The sequence below is a fragment of the Miniopterus schreibersii genome (assembly GCF_964146895.1).
Source record: "Miniopterus schreibersii genome assembly, chromosome: 6".
In the NCBI taxonomy this organism is placed as follows: Eukaryota; Metazoa; Chordata; class Mammalia; order Chiroptera; family Miniopteridae; genus Miniopterus; species Miniopterus schreibersii.
Genome location: NC_138107.1, coordinates 39,240,774 through 39,256,468, shown reverse-complemented (window position 1 = coordinate 39,256,468; position 15,695 = coordinate 39,240,774). Strand labels below are relative to the sequence as shown.

Sequence of the window (15,695 nt, the reverse complement as noted above, 5' to 3'; positions counted from 1 at the left end):
AAGAATGTGTTCTAACAGCTTTAATTACAAAAAAAATTTTCACTCCTTGCTCTCTTTAGTGTTAGATTCTCAAAGAATAATATTTTCCTCAAAAGACATTATGGAAAAGGGATTTCTTTTGGTGGAATAATTCCTAAATGAAATCTGTTACATGACTTGAACTACTAGGATCCTAGAGATAATAGAAGTTAGGAGGCATTATAAATAAGGAGTGGTTTTAAGAAGGAAATAAAAAAACTGGATGTGTGAAAACAAAGAACCAGAGAAAACTTCTGTGCAATCAGATGCATTTATTTTTTAGCTTAAGCAAGACAGGTGGTGAACAAAGTTGTAATGAAAATGCCACCCAGTTGGCCATGCACACAACCTGGGTGTGTAAAACCAAGTTATTTCTGATACCAATGTGCAGGTTTAACTGTGTTGTACCAGGCCAACCTGAATATCTGTCGGTGGGGTACTTACAACCCATTCACCATCTCAGCTCAGAGCCACATACTAGCCAATGACCATCCCCTACACACATGCCACGTGAGTAGACAGCATGGCAAACAGCACTTCACTTGTCCAGTGGCCAAGGGCACAACAATGTGACCAGACACAGACCAACACAGAGACACACAAAAGTCACCTCCCTCAGTCAGCTGACAACCTCCCTTACACTTGGGGACAGAAGTTCCATGAGCTATAACATGGATGGATACTCATTCTAGGAGGGGAGGGGCAGAACTGTCCCCAGGTTTGAGCATGAGTGGCCAGAGCTTCTCTCAGAAGAGCTGTTTTGGTACAACTAACACAAATGTCACACAGTGACATGTGAGATGAGTGTCCTGACATCCTGGTAGACATCAAGCCCCCATTGAAAGCTGAGCGGAGTCAACGGTTGAGTGAAAGGGACAGACATTTGGGGATCCCCTGCCCTAGTTTATATGGCTTTATGTATACCCCAGCCTCGTCTGGATGCAAGGTCAGAAATTCACAAAATATTAGAGCCAGATGGATCATCTGTTCCAGACTCCTCACCTTACAGGAAAAAATGTAGCAGCCAGAGAAGTAAAACATTGCTAAAGGTAGAGCATGGCCATGGCAGGGCCAGAGTGGAACACAGATGACAACTCCCATTCAAGAGTGAGGACACCAAGTACGTGGCCAAATTTCTCAACAAGGAACATGAGACAGTATAAATACTTTATTCCCCAAAAGCCCCAAATGTGTTTAACAGCATAAAAACAGAGCCTAATCAGCTCTCTTCTCAGGGTCTCTCTTCTCTTTTTCTTTCTGTCTGTTTCTCTCTCTCTGTCTCTCTTTCCCTCTCACAGACACACAGACACACAGACACAGTTTTGGTGACTGGAGAATTCTTGTTGTACAAACACACCCCAACCTCTCCAGGAAGACATGTTACAGAGCATGTTTCTCACTCCAGGCCTTCGTGTGAGGTCTGGGAAACGGGCTTATTTTCCAGAACAGTAGGTGGTTCTGAAATCAGAAGATCATCATCCCCAAAGGAGGAGCTCTGGTCCGTGTTCACGAAGTTGGGGATGTCGAATTTCATGAGCCTGTTCAGCTCCTCCTCGGGCCGCCCGCTGCTTCTGATGACTTCCTGCAGCTGAACCTCACTGTCGAGGGCTGCAGTCTGGTGACAGGCTTTGGCCTTCTCCAGGTTTTCCACTTCATTGATGTAGCAGTGAAAGAGAGACCTGGATTCCTCGTTGCCCTGTCTGGAAAATACCTTATCTGGCTCCAACGGTCTTCCGAAGTCTGACACGAAGCTGTTCATTCTGAATCTCTTCTCAGAAGACTCTGCATTGCTGTAGAGAAAAGGGAAATAAAAGATGGCTTATACCCTGGCTCATTCTGCAGAATCACGGTTTGGGGCATGTAGGGCAGGCCGGCATATTTCCGCTGAGCCCATACTGGGTGCAAGCCCCTGTACAGAGCGTGCAGACAAACATCAGGGCTGAGAGTTGTCACTTCTGAACAGGCATAAATAACACAAGGCAGAGGCCCCAAGGCGAGGCCCCCCCGGACCTTCCTGGGAAGAGACATCTTGCTGAGGTGTCATCTGATTCTCGGTGGGACTCTTGGATCATCTGCAGCAAAATTACTTCAAGTGCTTCTTAAAATGCAGAATCCCGAGTTGCAGACAGATCTTCAGAGTCTCTGGAGGCAGGGCCCGGTGACCTGTCTTTTCATAGAATCCTCCAGGATCACACTCTCATGCCCAAGTCTAGAAGCACTGACCTAATCAGGCTGGCCTGAACCTGGACAATGTTATCTCACAGAGGTGAGTTTCTTATTTGTCAAAATTGTTTGTATCCATTTATCTCATTTGATTCTCAAAACTGACCAGAGCCGTCACTTAGGGCAAGAATTACTGTACCAATTTTACAAACATAGAAGCTAAGGCAGGGAGCAGTCAGACTGCCAACTTGGGTCACACAACCAGTTCGTGACAAGAGTGGGAGTAAGACTCAGGTTTCTAATCCCTTGTTCCCTTTAGTGTGGAACAAATTAGCAATGTAATGGTAATAAATCAATGAGGGAATGAATGAAGTAACTCAATTAGTCCTATAAGTACATGAAAGAAATAGCATGGGTAAGCTGAATATCCTGATATCCCATGGACTTTAGTCCCTTCTTTCCAGATTTATAAAAAGGTTGCTCACACACAAGTGACGCCTTAAGGACAAGAATCATGTCTGAGGATGTTTTCAAATCCAGACAGAACCTAACAAAAACCAGGCTGTGTTCAACAAGGCTGTAATTGTCTCGATTTCAGTTAACTCTCTTCCTTCCCATCCCATCACTCAGGATAAAGTGCTGATGACCAAATTCCACGGGGAAGGAGGAGCATAGATTCAATGTAAGGTCTGGAAAAGCTGACCATATACACGAGCCTTCAAATTATCGAGAATCACCTGGATTTCAGAGATCAGTAATCCTAAGAGCTTTGTAATCCAGCCAGTTGAGGGACTTTTATATCAGATTATCTGAGTAATATCAGACAAGGAATTTCTCTCAGGAGCCAGAGCTTTAGTAAAAAGCCTGGTTAACAAATTTCATTGCCTGCTGAGCAAACGTGATGTGAAGATGGTCAATTTACACAAGAGTAAATCATTAAACATTCAGTAGGCCGTGTATTCAGAATTTTAAGAAACATCTCTTTGGAGACACGCCGGATGACTTCTGCTCTAATGCAGATTAAAGTGGTCTTGTCTTTCGATAGGTGATTTTCTTCCTCTGTCACGTCACTCAGTTTAAAAAGATGTTTGAGAATAAAGACGAGTGAGTCAGCAACAGTGACCTAATAGCCGAAGCACTACCCAGCAGAAAGAAGGGCTTAACATGTTTGAAAAGGCATGATTAAGACTTCTGGGGCCCACACTATTCCCCAGTTGCAGGGCTGAGAGGCTCTGGGAATAGCTGAGCCGCCTGCCCGGAGCACCAGCTGAGCGGGAAAGCGGACCCAGAAACCCGACTGCGCGCAGCAGCCCTTCCGCAGCACAGGCTGCATGGGCTCCATTCACCGCCCCGCTGAAGAGCAGAGGCACAGGGGTCTCAGAGCTCTGTCCCTCCCAGCGCAGAGCCAAGCCTCCGGGACGCCTTCCCTGCCCCACCTCGCTCCCCCTGAGTTTTTTCCCGAAGATCTCTCGGTGTGAGAACAGTGCCATTTGTCTGATTCTCTTTCTCTGAGGACAAGGGAGAAGTTCATCTTTGTACTCTCAGACTCTGGTAAACATTAAATATTCAATAGGTTGTCCTTACACTCCTCTTTCCTTTTCTTGACTGATAAAGGACTGATATGTGAAAACCTGTGATCATGGATACAACCTGCTTCAGCGTAGTTTCTGTCCATCCTACCAGTGAGTAAAATTTACACACAGAAATCCATGGATCATAAGTATAAAATTCAATATGTTTTAATTAACTTACACATCCATGTAACCACCATTCTCAATCAAGATATCTAATATTTCTCTTTATCCTAGGAAGTTTCCTTTCATCCATTTTCCACTCCCTTTAGGCAACACTGCTCTGATCTCCACTTCCATTGATTAGCTTTGCCTGTTCTCAAACTTCCAGTCCATTTCCACTTCCTAAAGGCAATCCGTTCTGATTCTTCTCACCACTGATTACTTGGCCCATTCTTGAAATTCATACAAATGAAAACACACAATATATAGCCTTTTGTACCTGCATTCCTTTGCTCAGCATGTTTTTGAGATTCATCCACGTCGATGTATGGAAAAATTGTCATTTTTCTTGCTCAGTATAATTCCACTGTATAAATATACTACAATTTGTTTATTCATTCTCTTTTTAAAGTGTATTTGGGTTGTTTCCAGTTTGGGGTTGTTGTGAGTAAAATTGCTATGAACATTCTTGAAAAGTCTCTTTGTAGACATGTTTTTATTACTCTTGAGTACATGCCTAAGGGTAGAATTACTGGGTTATATAATAGATGTGTGTTTAACTTCATAAGAAACCCTGAACCTTTCCAAAGTGGTCGTATCATTTTACACTCTCACCACATTGTATGAGAATTAGAGTTGTTCCACATCCTTGTCAACATTTGGTGGTGTCAGTTTTTTAATGTTAGCCATTCTCATGGGAGTGAAATGGCATCTCACTGTGGTTTTAATGTGCATTTCTCTGATATCTAATAATATCGAGCTTCTCTTCATGTCCTATTGGCGATTAGTTTAACTTCTTTTGCCAAGTGTCTGTGTCTTTTGCCCATTTTTTAAATTGGGTTGTTTTTTATTTTTGATTTGTAGAAGTTTGGTAATATATTCTGAATATATTGGACTGAACAGCTATATCTGCAGGGTGTTCCTGAGAGGCACAGCCATCTCCAGTGTTTAGTGAAGTGCTCCTACCTCTGTGGCCCAAAGACATATCAAGTCAAGAGGAAAGGCTTCTCCTACTTCCATTTGCAGAAGAAAAATACCCATAATGTTGTGGGTTATTCCCCTAGGGATTTTTCAGATTTATGACAAGATTTTACAAATGAAATGGCTACTGCTATGCTAAGAGTGTTAGCCCGCCCTCTACTGTCCTCAGGTTTGCCTCGCTCACGAAAAGTGGCAGGCAGACCAGCTGTGAGCACCTGGTATTTCCAGCAGTCACCTCCAGTGGACTTTGAAAGATGGATAAATTACAAAGACCTATTATGAGTGAAAGCTTCTGTACTTAAACATCTGAGAAAATCATAATAACCACTAACATTCATGGAGCCATAGCTTGTGCTGAGAGCTTTATCTCACTGTAACAAGGCCAAGGAGAGGTGCCAACCAAACCCTTCTCTGTGTGTGGAAGTACCTCTTGGTTGCTTTAAGTGGTTAGTGGTTATTATGTTAGTGGTTATTATGATTTTCTCAGGTGGTTAAGTACAGAAGCTTTCACTCATAATAGGTCTTTGTAATCGGTAAAACTGACTTCCAGGAAGACGTCCATCTCTCTGGAAAATTCCACTACCTTAGTACAAACCTCAGCACAGTCCTGAGCAAGCCCACAGCTGTGCACTTAGTAAACACCTCGTAATTGATGGGGAATTAAAAGTAACTCCTGAACAAATTGATTCAGATAGATAAAATTATCAGATTTTCTAGCTGTCGATAGGGTAGACCTTTTGGAGTGACAAGACTTCCTTGGGACCCACTCACTACATCTGCACTTTGCCAGCTGGTTCCTGTAGCCTTGGTCATTACCAAAGACCTTGAACAGGGACTCTTTCCTGCTATTAGTTTTAATTGTATTACATCCTTTAGTCAGTGCCATATTCAGGTAAATTGCAACTCAAGGCAAAATGTACTTCCTGTTTTCACAAGGTCATAAGCGATCCTGCACTCACCCCTAAATAAAGAACATCCCCACCTGGACAAAGTACACTCAGCGAAGGCTACAAAAGGAGGGTATTTGAGGCCTGTGATGTCTGGGGTTTGATAATTTTGCAAAGAAGTCCAAAATATTCAACATAAAAATGTGATGCAAGCCTTTCCCATTACTCTCTCTCTGGCAGGTTTATGATAATGGAGCCGTAATGCTTTAACAAGGCAGCACAGAGAGTAAATGGCTCCTTAGTTGCGAAAGCAGCGAAAATGGTTCTTTCACCTGCATTGTCCATAAGGGATCCAGGTGAGACGGTCCCTCCCCCCACTGCAACAGCAAATATTCCATGGGGAAAACAGTCCCCATGAAAGCTCCTTCGTGGGCCTAAAAGCTTTTAAGAAAGGTGATGTCAGTTTTACAACAGTCTTTTTCCCTCTTCCGTGTACTCTACTAAGTGTGTACAAGTATCTGGTTCTCTTTTCCTGGACAGAAGATTACCCTTCCCAGCGAGGCAGCCGGGTGGGTGTGGCTGCCCCCCCCCCCCCCCAATGAGCTGTGAGAGGAGGGATGTGCTCCTCCTGGATGAAGAACAGAAGGGCAGAGGTGAGATCGCCAGGCTTTCCCTTCCCCGTCACAGTGACCCAGCAGGCCGAGTGCGCAAGGTAGCGCAGCTACAAGTACAGAAGCTTCTGTCCAGCCCTTGCCAACCCGCAGCAGACATATAGCTGGAGTAAAAGTAAACCTATGTTGTGTTGTCCTGAGATACGGAGAGTTTTTACTGTCTTATAACCTAGTCTAACTCTTGTGTACTCCCTCTCAGTGATTCCAACTGGAGATCTTATCCTAATACGATCCCAAGTGGAAAATTTCAGGGGGATAACTTGCCTATTTTACTATGATGTCCTTAGCTCTGTGCAGTAGAATAGACTTCAACTCTTGCCATCCACCGAGATAGCAAAATGTTCTCGCTCAGGTAAACTGTGATTGATTCCTGGTGGCTGCCTGGTGGGTTTCTCCTCCCTCCCACTCCTCACCTGGACCCCCGAGCTGCCGCCAGGACTTCCACCAGCACCAGAGGGGCGGGCTAATCTTTACTGGGTGCCCAGTGAGCCAGCGAATGCCCACGGCTCCACAGGCATTAGCTCGCTTCATCTTCACCAGAATCCAAGGAGGCAGGTATGACTTTATTTTTACAAATGAGGAATCTCAAGCATAAAGAGGTTAAGAATCCAGCCAAAATCTCAGTGAATCAATCTGGAAATGTTCGACTCCAGAGCCCATAGTTGACCCAGTATGTCATAAAAGAGAACAAATCTGATCGCCTACTAATAGTTCTGATTCAACAGGAGGAGAAGATGAAAAATTACTGCTATGAGATTATTTAACATAGTGGTTAACAACAGGAGCTTCAGAGTCTAAGAGGCTTTGGCCTGGCTCACAGCATTTTTTTTTTCTACCTGTGAGACCTCAGACAAGTGATTCTGCCTCATTTTTCTCATCTGTAAAGTGGGAATACTTATAGGGTTTATTTCATCTTCCTGTGAGGATTTAGTGAGATTACGCATATAAAGTGATTAGTAGACCCTGGCATATGGTAAACATTTTTTAAAGGCTTTTATTATAGTCTCAATTATTTTATCATTCTTTCCTCCATGCCTAATTATCACAGGCAAACTTAAAATGGGTTATTTTATATTAAAGTTAACTGAATGGAAAAAATGTCTATTTTAGAGAAAATTTCTGCCAAATAAATATCAAGTATATTAAAATCAAAAGGTCTTTTTAACTGATCCACTTAGGATTTTTTCTGCACGTCTGTTTCTTTCAGTTTTCTGTTTATATATAACAATTAAATGCCATATCTTACACTGCCCTAGACTCACAAAAACATTTAAGGTGTGTCTCAGAGGGCCGATCCATCATTTTATCAAAAGCAAAACAAAAAGGTAAGACTTCACCCTCATTGAAACCATGGAGAGTTACAATGACCCCTGTTCTTTGATGGAGATTAGTCAGAACCACCATCAAATGAGAAATCATTTGCAGTACAACTGAACTGCCAATTAGAAGACTGGAAATGCAAGTCTCAGCTATTCAGGGACATCATGACACATAAATAAATGTATTAGTCAGGATTCTCCAGAGAAACAGAACCAATGGTTTGTGTGTGTATGTGTATTACCTGTTTTCCTTCCTTCCTTCCTTCCTTCCTTCCTTCCTTCCTTCCTTCCTTCCTTCCTTCCTTCCTTCCTTCCTTCCTTCCTTCCTTCCTTCCTTCCTATTCTATATAGAGAGAGGGATACAGATTTATTTCCATGTGATTGTGGAGGCTGCCAAGTCCAAAATCTGCAGGTAGGCCAGCAGGCTGCAGACCCAGGACACAGCTACAGTTCAAGTCTGAGGCAGGCTGGGCTGCAGAATTCCTTTTAGCTTGAGGCAGGTTGGTCTGTTTCTAAGAAAGCCTTCTACTGCTTGGATGAGAACCACCCATATTATAGAGGATGATTTGCTTTACTCAAAGAATACTGATTTAAATGTTAATCTCGTCTACACACACACACACACACACACACACACACACACACAACTTCCCAAAAGCATGTGGGATAATGTTTGACCAAATACCTGGGTGCCATGGCCTGGCCAAGTTGACCCATAAAATCATCACAGGAAGTCCTGTTCTGCTTTGGGCTAGGGTTCCCATCTGCGCAATCATCCTATGGCCTACATCAGACAAATCTGTCCCAGTAATAAGAGTACTGCTGCCAGGCTGTAGGATTAAGTGAGATACTAAATGTAAAATTAGGAATTGTGCTGAATTTCTTCCATTTACTTTCCCAGGCCTCTTTCCACCCCCCATCCTGCTCTGTGCCCTGGGAAATAGACCTCTGACGGAGGCTCTGGCTGCTGGTTGTGTTGTTGTGGACAGCCAGGGGGAGCAATGGCGAGAGATGGGAAGGGGGGGGAAAGGAAGGTCTATTGAGATCACTCTGGGCTAGCTGCGTCCTTCGCTCCAAGGTCACAGCTCCTCTCGGCCGCCTTCTCTGCAGGACTCCCGGGTTCTAGTCAGGTCCCTTCAGATCAGGTGGCATCTACTCCTAGCATCGCTAGCCTTGGGGTGCTGCACTGTCCTGCGGGTTGTCCTCCTCACTGGCCACAACTTGTGAAGAGGCCCTTCATCGAACACTCTTCCACTTACCTAATTTGAGTGTGCTACCTGTGCCTGCTTGGGCCCACTAAAAAGGTATTCAATATATATTCTTTTTCCATTTTTTAAAGAAGTTGGGATAAAAAAAAATTCTCTAAAACATTTCTGACTTTTTTGCAAACCTTCTGATGTTACTCAACATTCTTTAAGCACTCGTGTAATAATTTCCTCCTTACACCCAAAGCCCAGCACAAATATTCTTCATCCTGCGATGAGAATCACAGAATCTTGAGTGTGTTTTTTAATCCTAGTTTCCAAGAAACTCAGCATTGAACTCAGTGTTTACTGACAATAATTACTCAGTAAAAACTCAGTAACAATTATTCAGTTGAATACGCAGTATCAGCTATTTCTCTATTCCTAGAAATGTTTTTAAAAACTAATTTTCACCCTACTTTGCTATTGCCCTTTTTCACTGTTTTTAGTCTGGTGAATCATCTGAATTGTTTTGGGACTAAGCATAAAATACATCCTAATTAATAAGTATTTCAACATAAAAAGCAGGCCCGAATCAGCATTAAACTATACAAAAGGACCAAGAAACCTAAGTTCATGAGGATCCACTTGAAAACAAGCTGCCGCCAAGTCAAGAGGCCAGGAGTAGGACAGATCCCACCCGCAGGCGCCTGGGTCCAGGCCACTATCCACAACCAGGCCCTTCTCTCCACCCCTGGAAGTAACCCCAGCCCTGGACATTGTTCCTGTTTCTTCAGTTCCCTGTGGAGTTTAACAGATATTTAAGAACAGTCCAAACTTACTCTTGGTGGGGTGCTCCTGTCTTGGTCAGCAAAGTCAGCACAAAAAACATGAAAATCACGAAGACTGCAAGACCGACCCAAAATCCAATCACAATAGAATCTGCAAGACAGTTAATACTGGGATTAGTATTTCACAGGAGCCAAAAACTTGAACATGCAAGAAATCTGAGCTTTATGGTACATGAAATGAGACAGGATGTGAACAATCTTATGAGACAATCTTGACCCATCCATCAACTGGGGACAGATAAGACATAGGGGATGAGGGAGAGAGAAGAATCTGTGTCCCCTCCAGGTTCTCATCTCAGGTAACACTAAGGGACTTTAGCTTACTGACCATTGGTTTCCATAGCCCAATAAAGGAACCCAGGACATAAGTCATCTAGGTCCCCAAGATTCCAGTGAAGTGTCTTGGGTTAGAAAATACAGTTTCTAGCAGAAATTACAATATAAAGTTTAAAATGAATTCTTATTCAAACCAACCCAATTTTATATTTTCATTGCTGTTCATGCTGGAATAGCTCAGGTCCTCATTACGCCTTGCTGAGAATGTACAAATGGCCTCCTATGCCATTGTCATCTATCTTTCTGTGTGCCTCATCTCTGTGTGAACTTGTTTTATCACAGCTCTGATAATATTTCTCTTTTATGAAAAACTCTTCAACAAAGATAGACTTGACCTTCTCCAGGTTAAAAGAGATTCCATACATAAAGCACTTCATATAATGCCTGACATCTGAGAAGAAGGTACCCCACATTTGTCAGCTATTATTGTTAGAATTATTTTCTCCCAGCTTACCCTACTTTAAAACCCATGCTTCCAATCAGACTAGGGGACATTGAGTCCCCGCATTTACCTTAACTCTTAGCAACAACTTCCTAATCCCCATGCCTTTTGAGGGGCTCTTGCCTTTACCTGGCTAGAACAACTTTCCCCAACCTGGAGCTGATGAAAGTCCATCTACCCTTCAAAGCCTATTCTTCACACCATCTCCTTCACCAAGCCTGGGCTAACTTCTCCAGCTGATGAGTTCTCTCCGGCCTTTGAACCCCAAGGCATTTTTGTCTGAGCTTCTCTACATGGGCCCTTCCTTGACCCTATCTTGGGTAGCAGTCACAAGGGTATATCTCTGGGACAGGGAGGACCTGGACTGTCTACAGAACCTGGCACATATATAATAGGGTCTCAAATCTGTGGGAGACAACAAAGTGGAATTATTTTACATTTTCTGATTTATTCTAGAAGTCAACCTATGTGGGAATACAGTGAGAATGCTCGGCAATTTTGAAAAACAAATGGCTTATACGCTAAATGTATAAATGCAATGTGTTATTCTAATTAAATTCTAATGCATTTTTTCTGAAGCAAAGAAATCAGACTAGCAATTTACTCTGTATAATTTATACTTTCATTCTACATATACTACTGCCTTAAGGTTAACAGCTTTTATTCAACAGTGTGCTGAATAATCAGCACTCTGGATGTAAAGCTAATGTATCTTTCCTGGGGTGGAGCGTGCCAAGGAAATAGAAATTGCAGACTTTGCCTTACATGGAAATGAGGCCTTAAAAAGACATAAGGACAAGTCCCAAAAAACACAAGTAAACAAGTGCAACTGACATGTAACAATAACATCTCGATTGTGGGGGCCATGGACTGCGAAAAACTGTTGTACAAACAAATGACAGCACACAGTACTTAAGTCCTCAATTGAGAACTGAATCTAGTTGCACTGATTCACTTTTCAAATCTGTTTACTAGGAAGGGGCTCTCGGGGGGACAGCTTTCACACTGCATCCTCACCACTCCTCTGCTTCCCACACCCAGGGCGGGCAGAGGTGGAAGGGGTGACCCTCACCCAGCCCGGCCCCTTCCCCCCACCTCACCCGGGCCCCAGGGAGCGGATCCAAAAGCAACAATAGCGTGGGGCACAGGAAGGCCCCAGCCGCCAGGGGAGTCACGGGGGAGCAGGGTGGGGAGGTTCTGTGGTTAGAGTTTGAGAATCTCTGTGATCCAATAGTATTTCCAAATGTTTCCTCAAGAATGTGGCATCTACATTACCAAGGAAACATTTGATAATGTTTGGATTTATAATGTAGACGTTACTGGCAATTAACTATGTTTAATCTATAAAAGGAGGTATTTTTGTATTTTCTGTTCACTGTTGTATCTCCAATGCTCAAAATAGTACTGCACAAAACAGGTGCTCGATAAATAGGTGCTGAATGAATAACTGTCCATTCTGCTCGTACCAAGTGTATATCAGACATATGTCCACTTCTGATACGTTATAAGGTTTAACACCAAATTAAAAACTAAGGGCAAAAGTAAAATTCAAACAACTATCAGAGGTTGTTTTGAAGGTAGGAATCTTAATCTAATTAAGACAGAAGAACTTAATCTAATTAAAGATGCAGCTATTGTTACCAAGTATGATTTCTTACAGGTAAAACAGATGAAGATAACTGCTAGGAATATTTATATCCTCACCTTGAAATGCCTTGCTTCTGTTCTTTTGAACCTGAACCTAACTGGCTTTGACTTTTGCTCAGCAAAACAAAGAGACACACTTGAAGGTCAGAATCACAGCATTTTAAAATGTAAGAGACTATACCAATGTACACAATGCAGTAGTTCACTTCATCTTTTTTATTTTCCTGCATGTATGGGGGATTTAAAAAAATTTTTTTAAATCCTTTTCTATGTCTCTCATATAGTGTCAGGTTCCTGAAGCTAAGGACCTCTGCTTTAACCAAATCTCTTACTGAATCAGAACAGTAAAGACTCAACCAGGCATTTTTGGGTTTTCCTGATGTGAATGTTAAAACTAACAAAAACACTCCTTATTAATGGCAGAGTGCATAAAGTAAGTATGCAATGTGTCACACTCCTGCCTATGTTTTGCAGGAATTGTTCTAGCTATAATTTTTTCTAGAATGTAATATGCTTTAAAAAGATTTTTCATTTGACTCTGGAAATGTACCGACCAAAATTACAGCAGCAGTTCTGTCTTCTTTCCCCCTTACATTAAGGAAAAGAGGAGAGAGCAAACTGACACAAAAATAAAATTTGTGCCACCAAAGTGTAAAAGCCCATATTACAGGAAAACATATGGCAGTTTCCCCAGTCATTTTGATTTCCACTAAAATTCCTAACAAGCAAGTATCCTTACTTGAAGGTTGTCCCAGAGAAACAACAGATTAAAGAATTAAAGTAAACAAAGGAGAGTAATTTCACACCTGACAGCAACAGCCTTCCATCAGATAATCAATAACAGCATATCCTAATGGATTCTAAGTGCTTTTTTAAAAATTTCTTTATTTCCACAAAGAACTGCTGAGCAGACATCAATAAAAGAACGAGTGAAAGCATTTAATTATTACTATTCACTCCAGGGGGAAAGGATATGAAGTTTAGTTAACGATTTTTTTAAGGAACAAAAATAGAACGTCCTCTATCCAGGAAATGAGTAACTCTGAAGCCCTCTGCAGACCCACAGATGGAGACCAGAGGTGGGAATCAGCAGAGTATTACTGCCTCCCTCCCTCTAACTGCCCAGCTGAACGCTCTGCCACAGACACCAGCAAACAGTGGCACCTGAGTCCTTGGGACCTGCACATGAAGCCTGGGCTGTCTGGTCCTTCCTGCAGCAGGGGAATAGGGGCAATGGTTAAAGCATTTAATTAGCTGGAATGGGGAGCTGACCATGAAGGAAATTTAGGAGGCTCCAGAGCTCCCCTTCTCCTAAATTTATGGATGCACCAAATATACAGCTACATATGGAGAAATTCCCTTTGAAAGAGATCCAGAAGCAGCTGATCAACTCCTACACATCAGGCAAAGGAGAAAAGAGCCACATCTAAATGAGTAGGAAAGTCTGAGACACACTCTTGCCACAAACCCCACCCCCAGCACAGCAGCATTACAATGGGGATGGAACCCCCAACTCACACTTTCCCCCTGAAGAGGGAAGGGTTTGGGTCATGTATCTTGAGCCCCAACTTTTAAGACTCCCACTAGAGAGATGGGTCCCCTCAAAATCTAGCTCTGGTTTGCATCCATGAGAACTCCAAGACTACAGCAAACAAAAAAGCAGTTATTTATGGGCCCTCAGGCCCTCATCACAGCTGCCCCCGCAGGGCTCAGTGCAGGAGGAACAGGAAAAAACATCCACCTCCCAGTCTTTCATTGAAAGAGGTTTATCTGCTTACTTGAAAAGATGCTGCTTGAGGGTCAGGCTTCTAATTTAGCAGGCATTTAGGGGCTGGCTGTGGTCCTTCCAGAGACCAGCGAGGCCTCTGGACACTTCCCCACCCTTCTCGCTCCACCCACTCCAATAATAAAATCATGTTGCCATATCTCCCTGGAAGGAAGCTGTACACAGTCTGGTGACCCAGCTTTTGCAGCAGCAGCTACCCAAGGGACAGGCCACCGATCTCCTGGCTCTGACAGACAATGGGACTTGCATTCATGAGTCCCACAGGACTGTAGTAAACAAAGATGCAGTTCTTAGCAAGCACAGAGCACCCCTCACGTCTACACACCAGGCCCAGCACAGAGGGAGCAGACAAAAATGCCCATCCTTTCCCAGGTGCTGCCTGAGGGTCTGGCTTCTAATCAGACCGCGTCTAGTTCCTGGCCATGATCCCCCACCCCCTTTGGGACACAGACAGGTCTTGACACATCCTCAAATACTGGGAGCCACTTAGAAAAAAGAAGGCAGCTTGGACAATTGTAAAAGTTTGAGCGACAACTAGGAGCTCAGGCCTGGCTGAATGACAGGGTTCATCTCCTACAGGAGGTCATTGTGTCAAGACTGGGAGAGGTGGCTGTTTTATCTAATGCCCAGAAATCACACAGAGAGTCAAGGAAAATGAAGACATAGAGGAATATGTTCCAAACAAAAGAACAAGATAAATCTCCAGAAACAGATCTAAATTAAATAGAGATAAGTTATTTACCTGACAGAGTTCAAAATAATGGTAATAGACATAGGGGATAAGCTCCTTGACATAGGTCTTGGAAATGATTTTTTGGATGTCACACCAAAAGCAAATGCAACACAAGCAAAAATAAACATAAACAAGTGGGACTATATCAAACTAACAAAAGCTCTGCACAGCAAAAGTAAACTATCAATGAAATGAAAAGGCAACATATAGAATGGGAGAAAATATTTGCAAACCATGTATCTGATAAGGAGTTAATATCCAAAATATACAAGGAACTCATGCAACTAATAGTAAGAAAATAAACAGCCCAATTTAAAAATGGACAATGGACCTGAACGGATATTTTTCCAAAGAAGACATCCAAATGGCCAACAGGTATATGAAACGGTGCTCAACATCACTAATCATCTGGGAAATGCAAATCAAAACCACAATGAGATATCATCTCACATCTGTTAGGATGTCCATTATCAAAAAGACAAGAGATAAATGCTGGTGAGGGTGTGGAGAAAAGGGAACCCTTACGCACTGTTGGTGGGAATGTAAACTGGTGCAGCCACATGGAAAACAATATGGATGTTACTCAAGAAATTAATAGAACTACCATATGATCCAGCAATCCTACTTACGGATATATATCCAAAGGAAACAAAACCACTATCTTCAAGAGGATATTCACATTTCCATGTCCATTGCAGTATTATTTACAATAGCCAGCATATGGAAACACCTAAAGTGTCCATCAATGGAAGAAGGGATTAAAAAACTGTGATACACACACACAGATGTGCACACATAGCAACATACACATACACATGCAAGATGGAATACTATTCTCCTTTCAGAAGAAGGAAATTCTGTCATGACATGGATGAACCTGGAGGACATTATGCTGAGAGAAAGAAGCCAGAGAAAGAAAAATACTGCATGGTACCACTTATATT

At 42.7% G+C, this 15,695-nt stretch overlaps 1 protein-coding gene across 3 annotated transcripts in view; it reads right to left on the bottom strand.

Annotated features, from left to right (window-relative positions):
• Positions 1-1,264: 1,264 nt before the first annotated feature.
• MRAP2 (melanocortin 2 receptor accessory protein 2) overlaps positions 1,265-15,695 on the bottom strand; it is a 32,271-nt gene continuing 17,840 nt past the window's right edge. For 2 of the 3 annotated variants that reach the window (XM_081140988.1, XM_081140987.1), the window contains 2 exons: positions 9,799-9,898; positions 1,265-1,808 (listed from right to left, as the gene is read on the bottom strand). In XM_081140988.1, the coding sequence (XP_080997114.1) occupies positions 1,415-1,808; positions 9,799-9,898 (494 nt within the window). In that variant the 3' untranslated portion in view covers positions 1,265-1,414. Of the gene's footprint in view, positions 1,809-9,798; positions 9,899-15,380; positions 15,482-15,695 lie in introns of those variants that run through there. The other variant, XM_081140989.1, reaches the window with a different exon arrangement.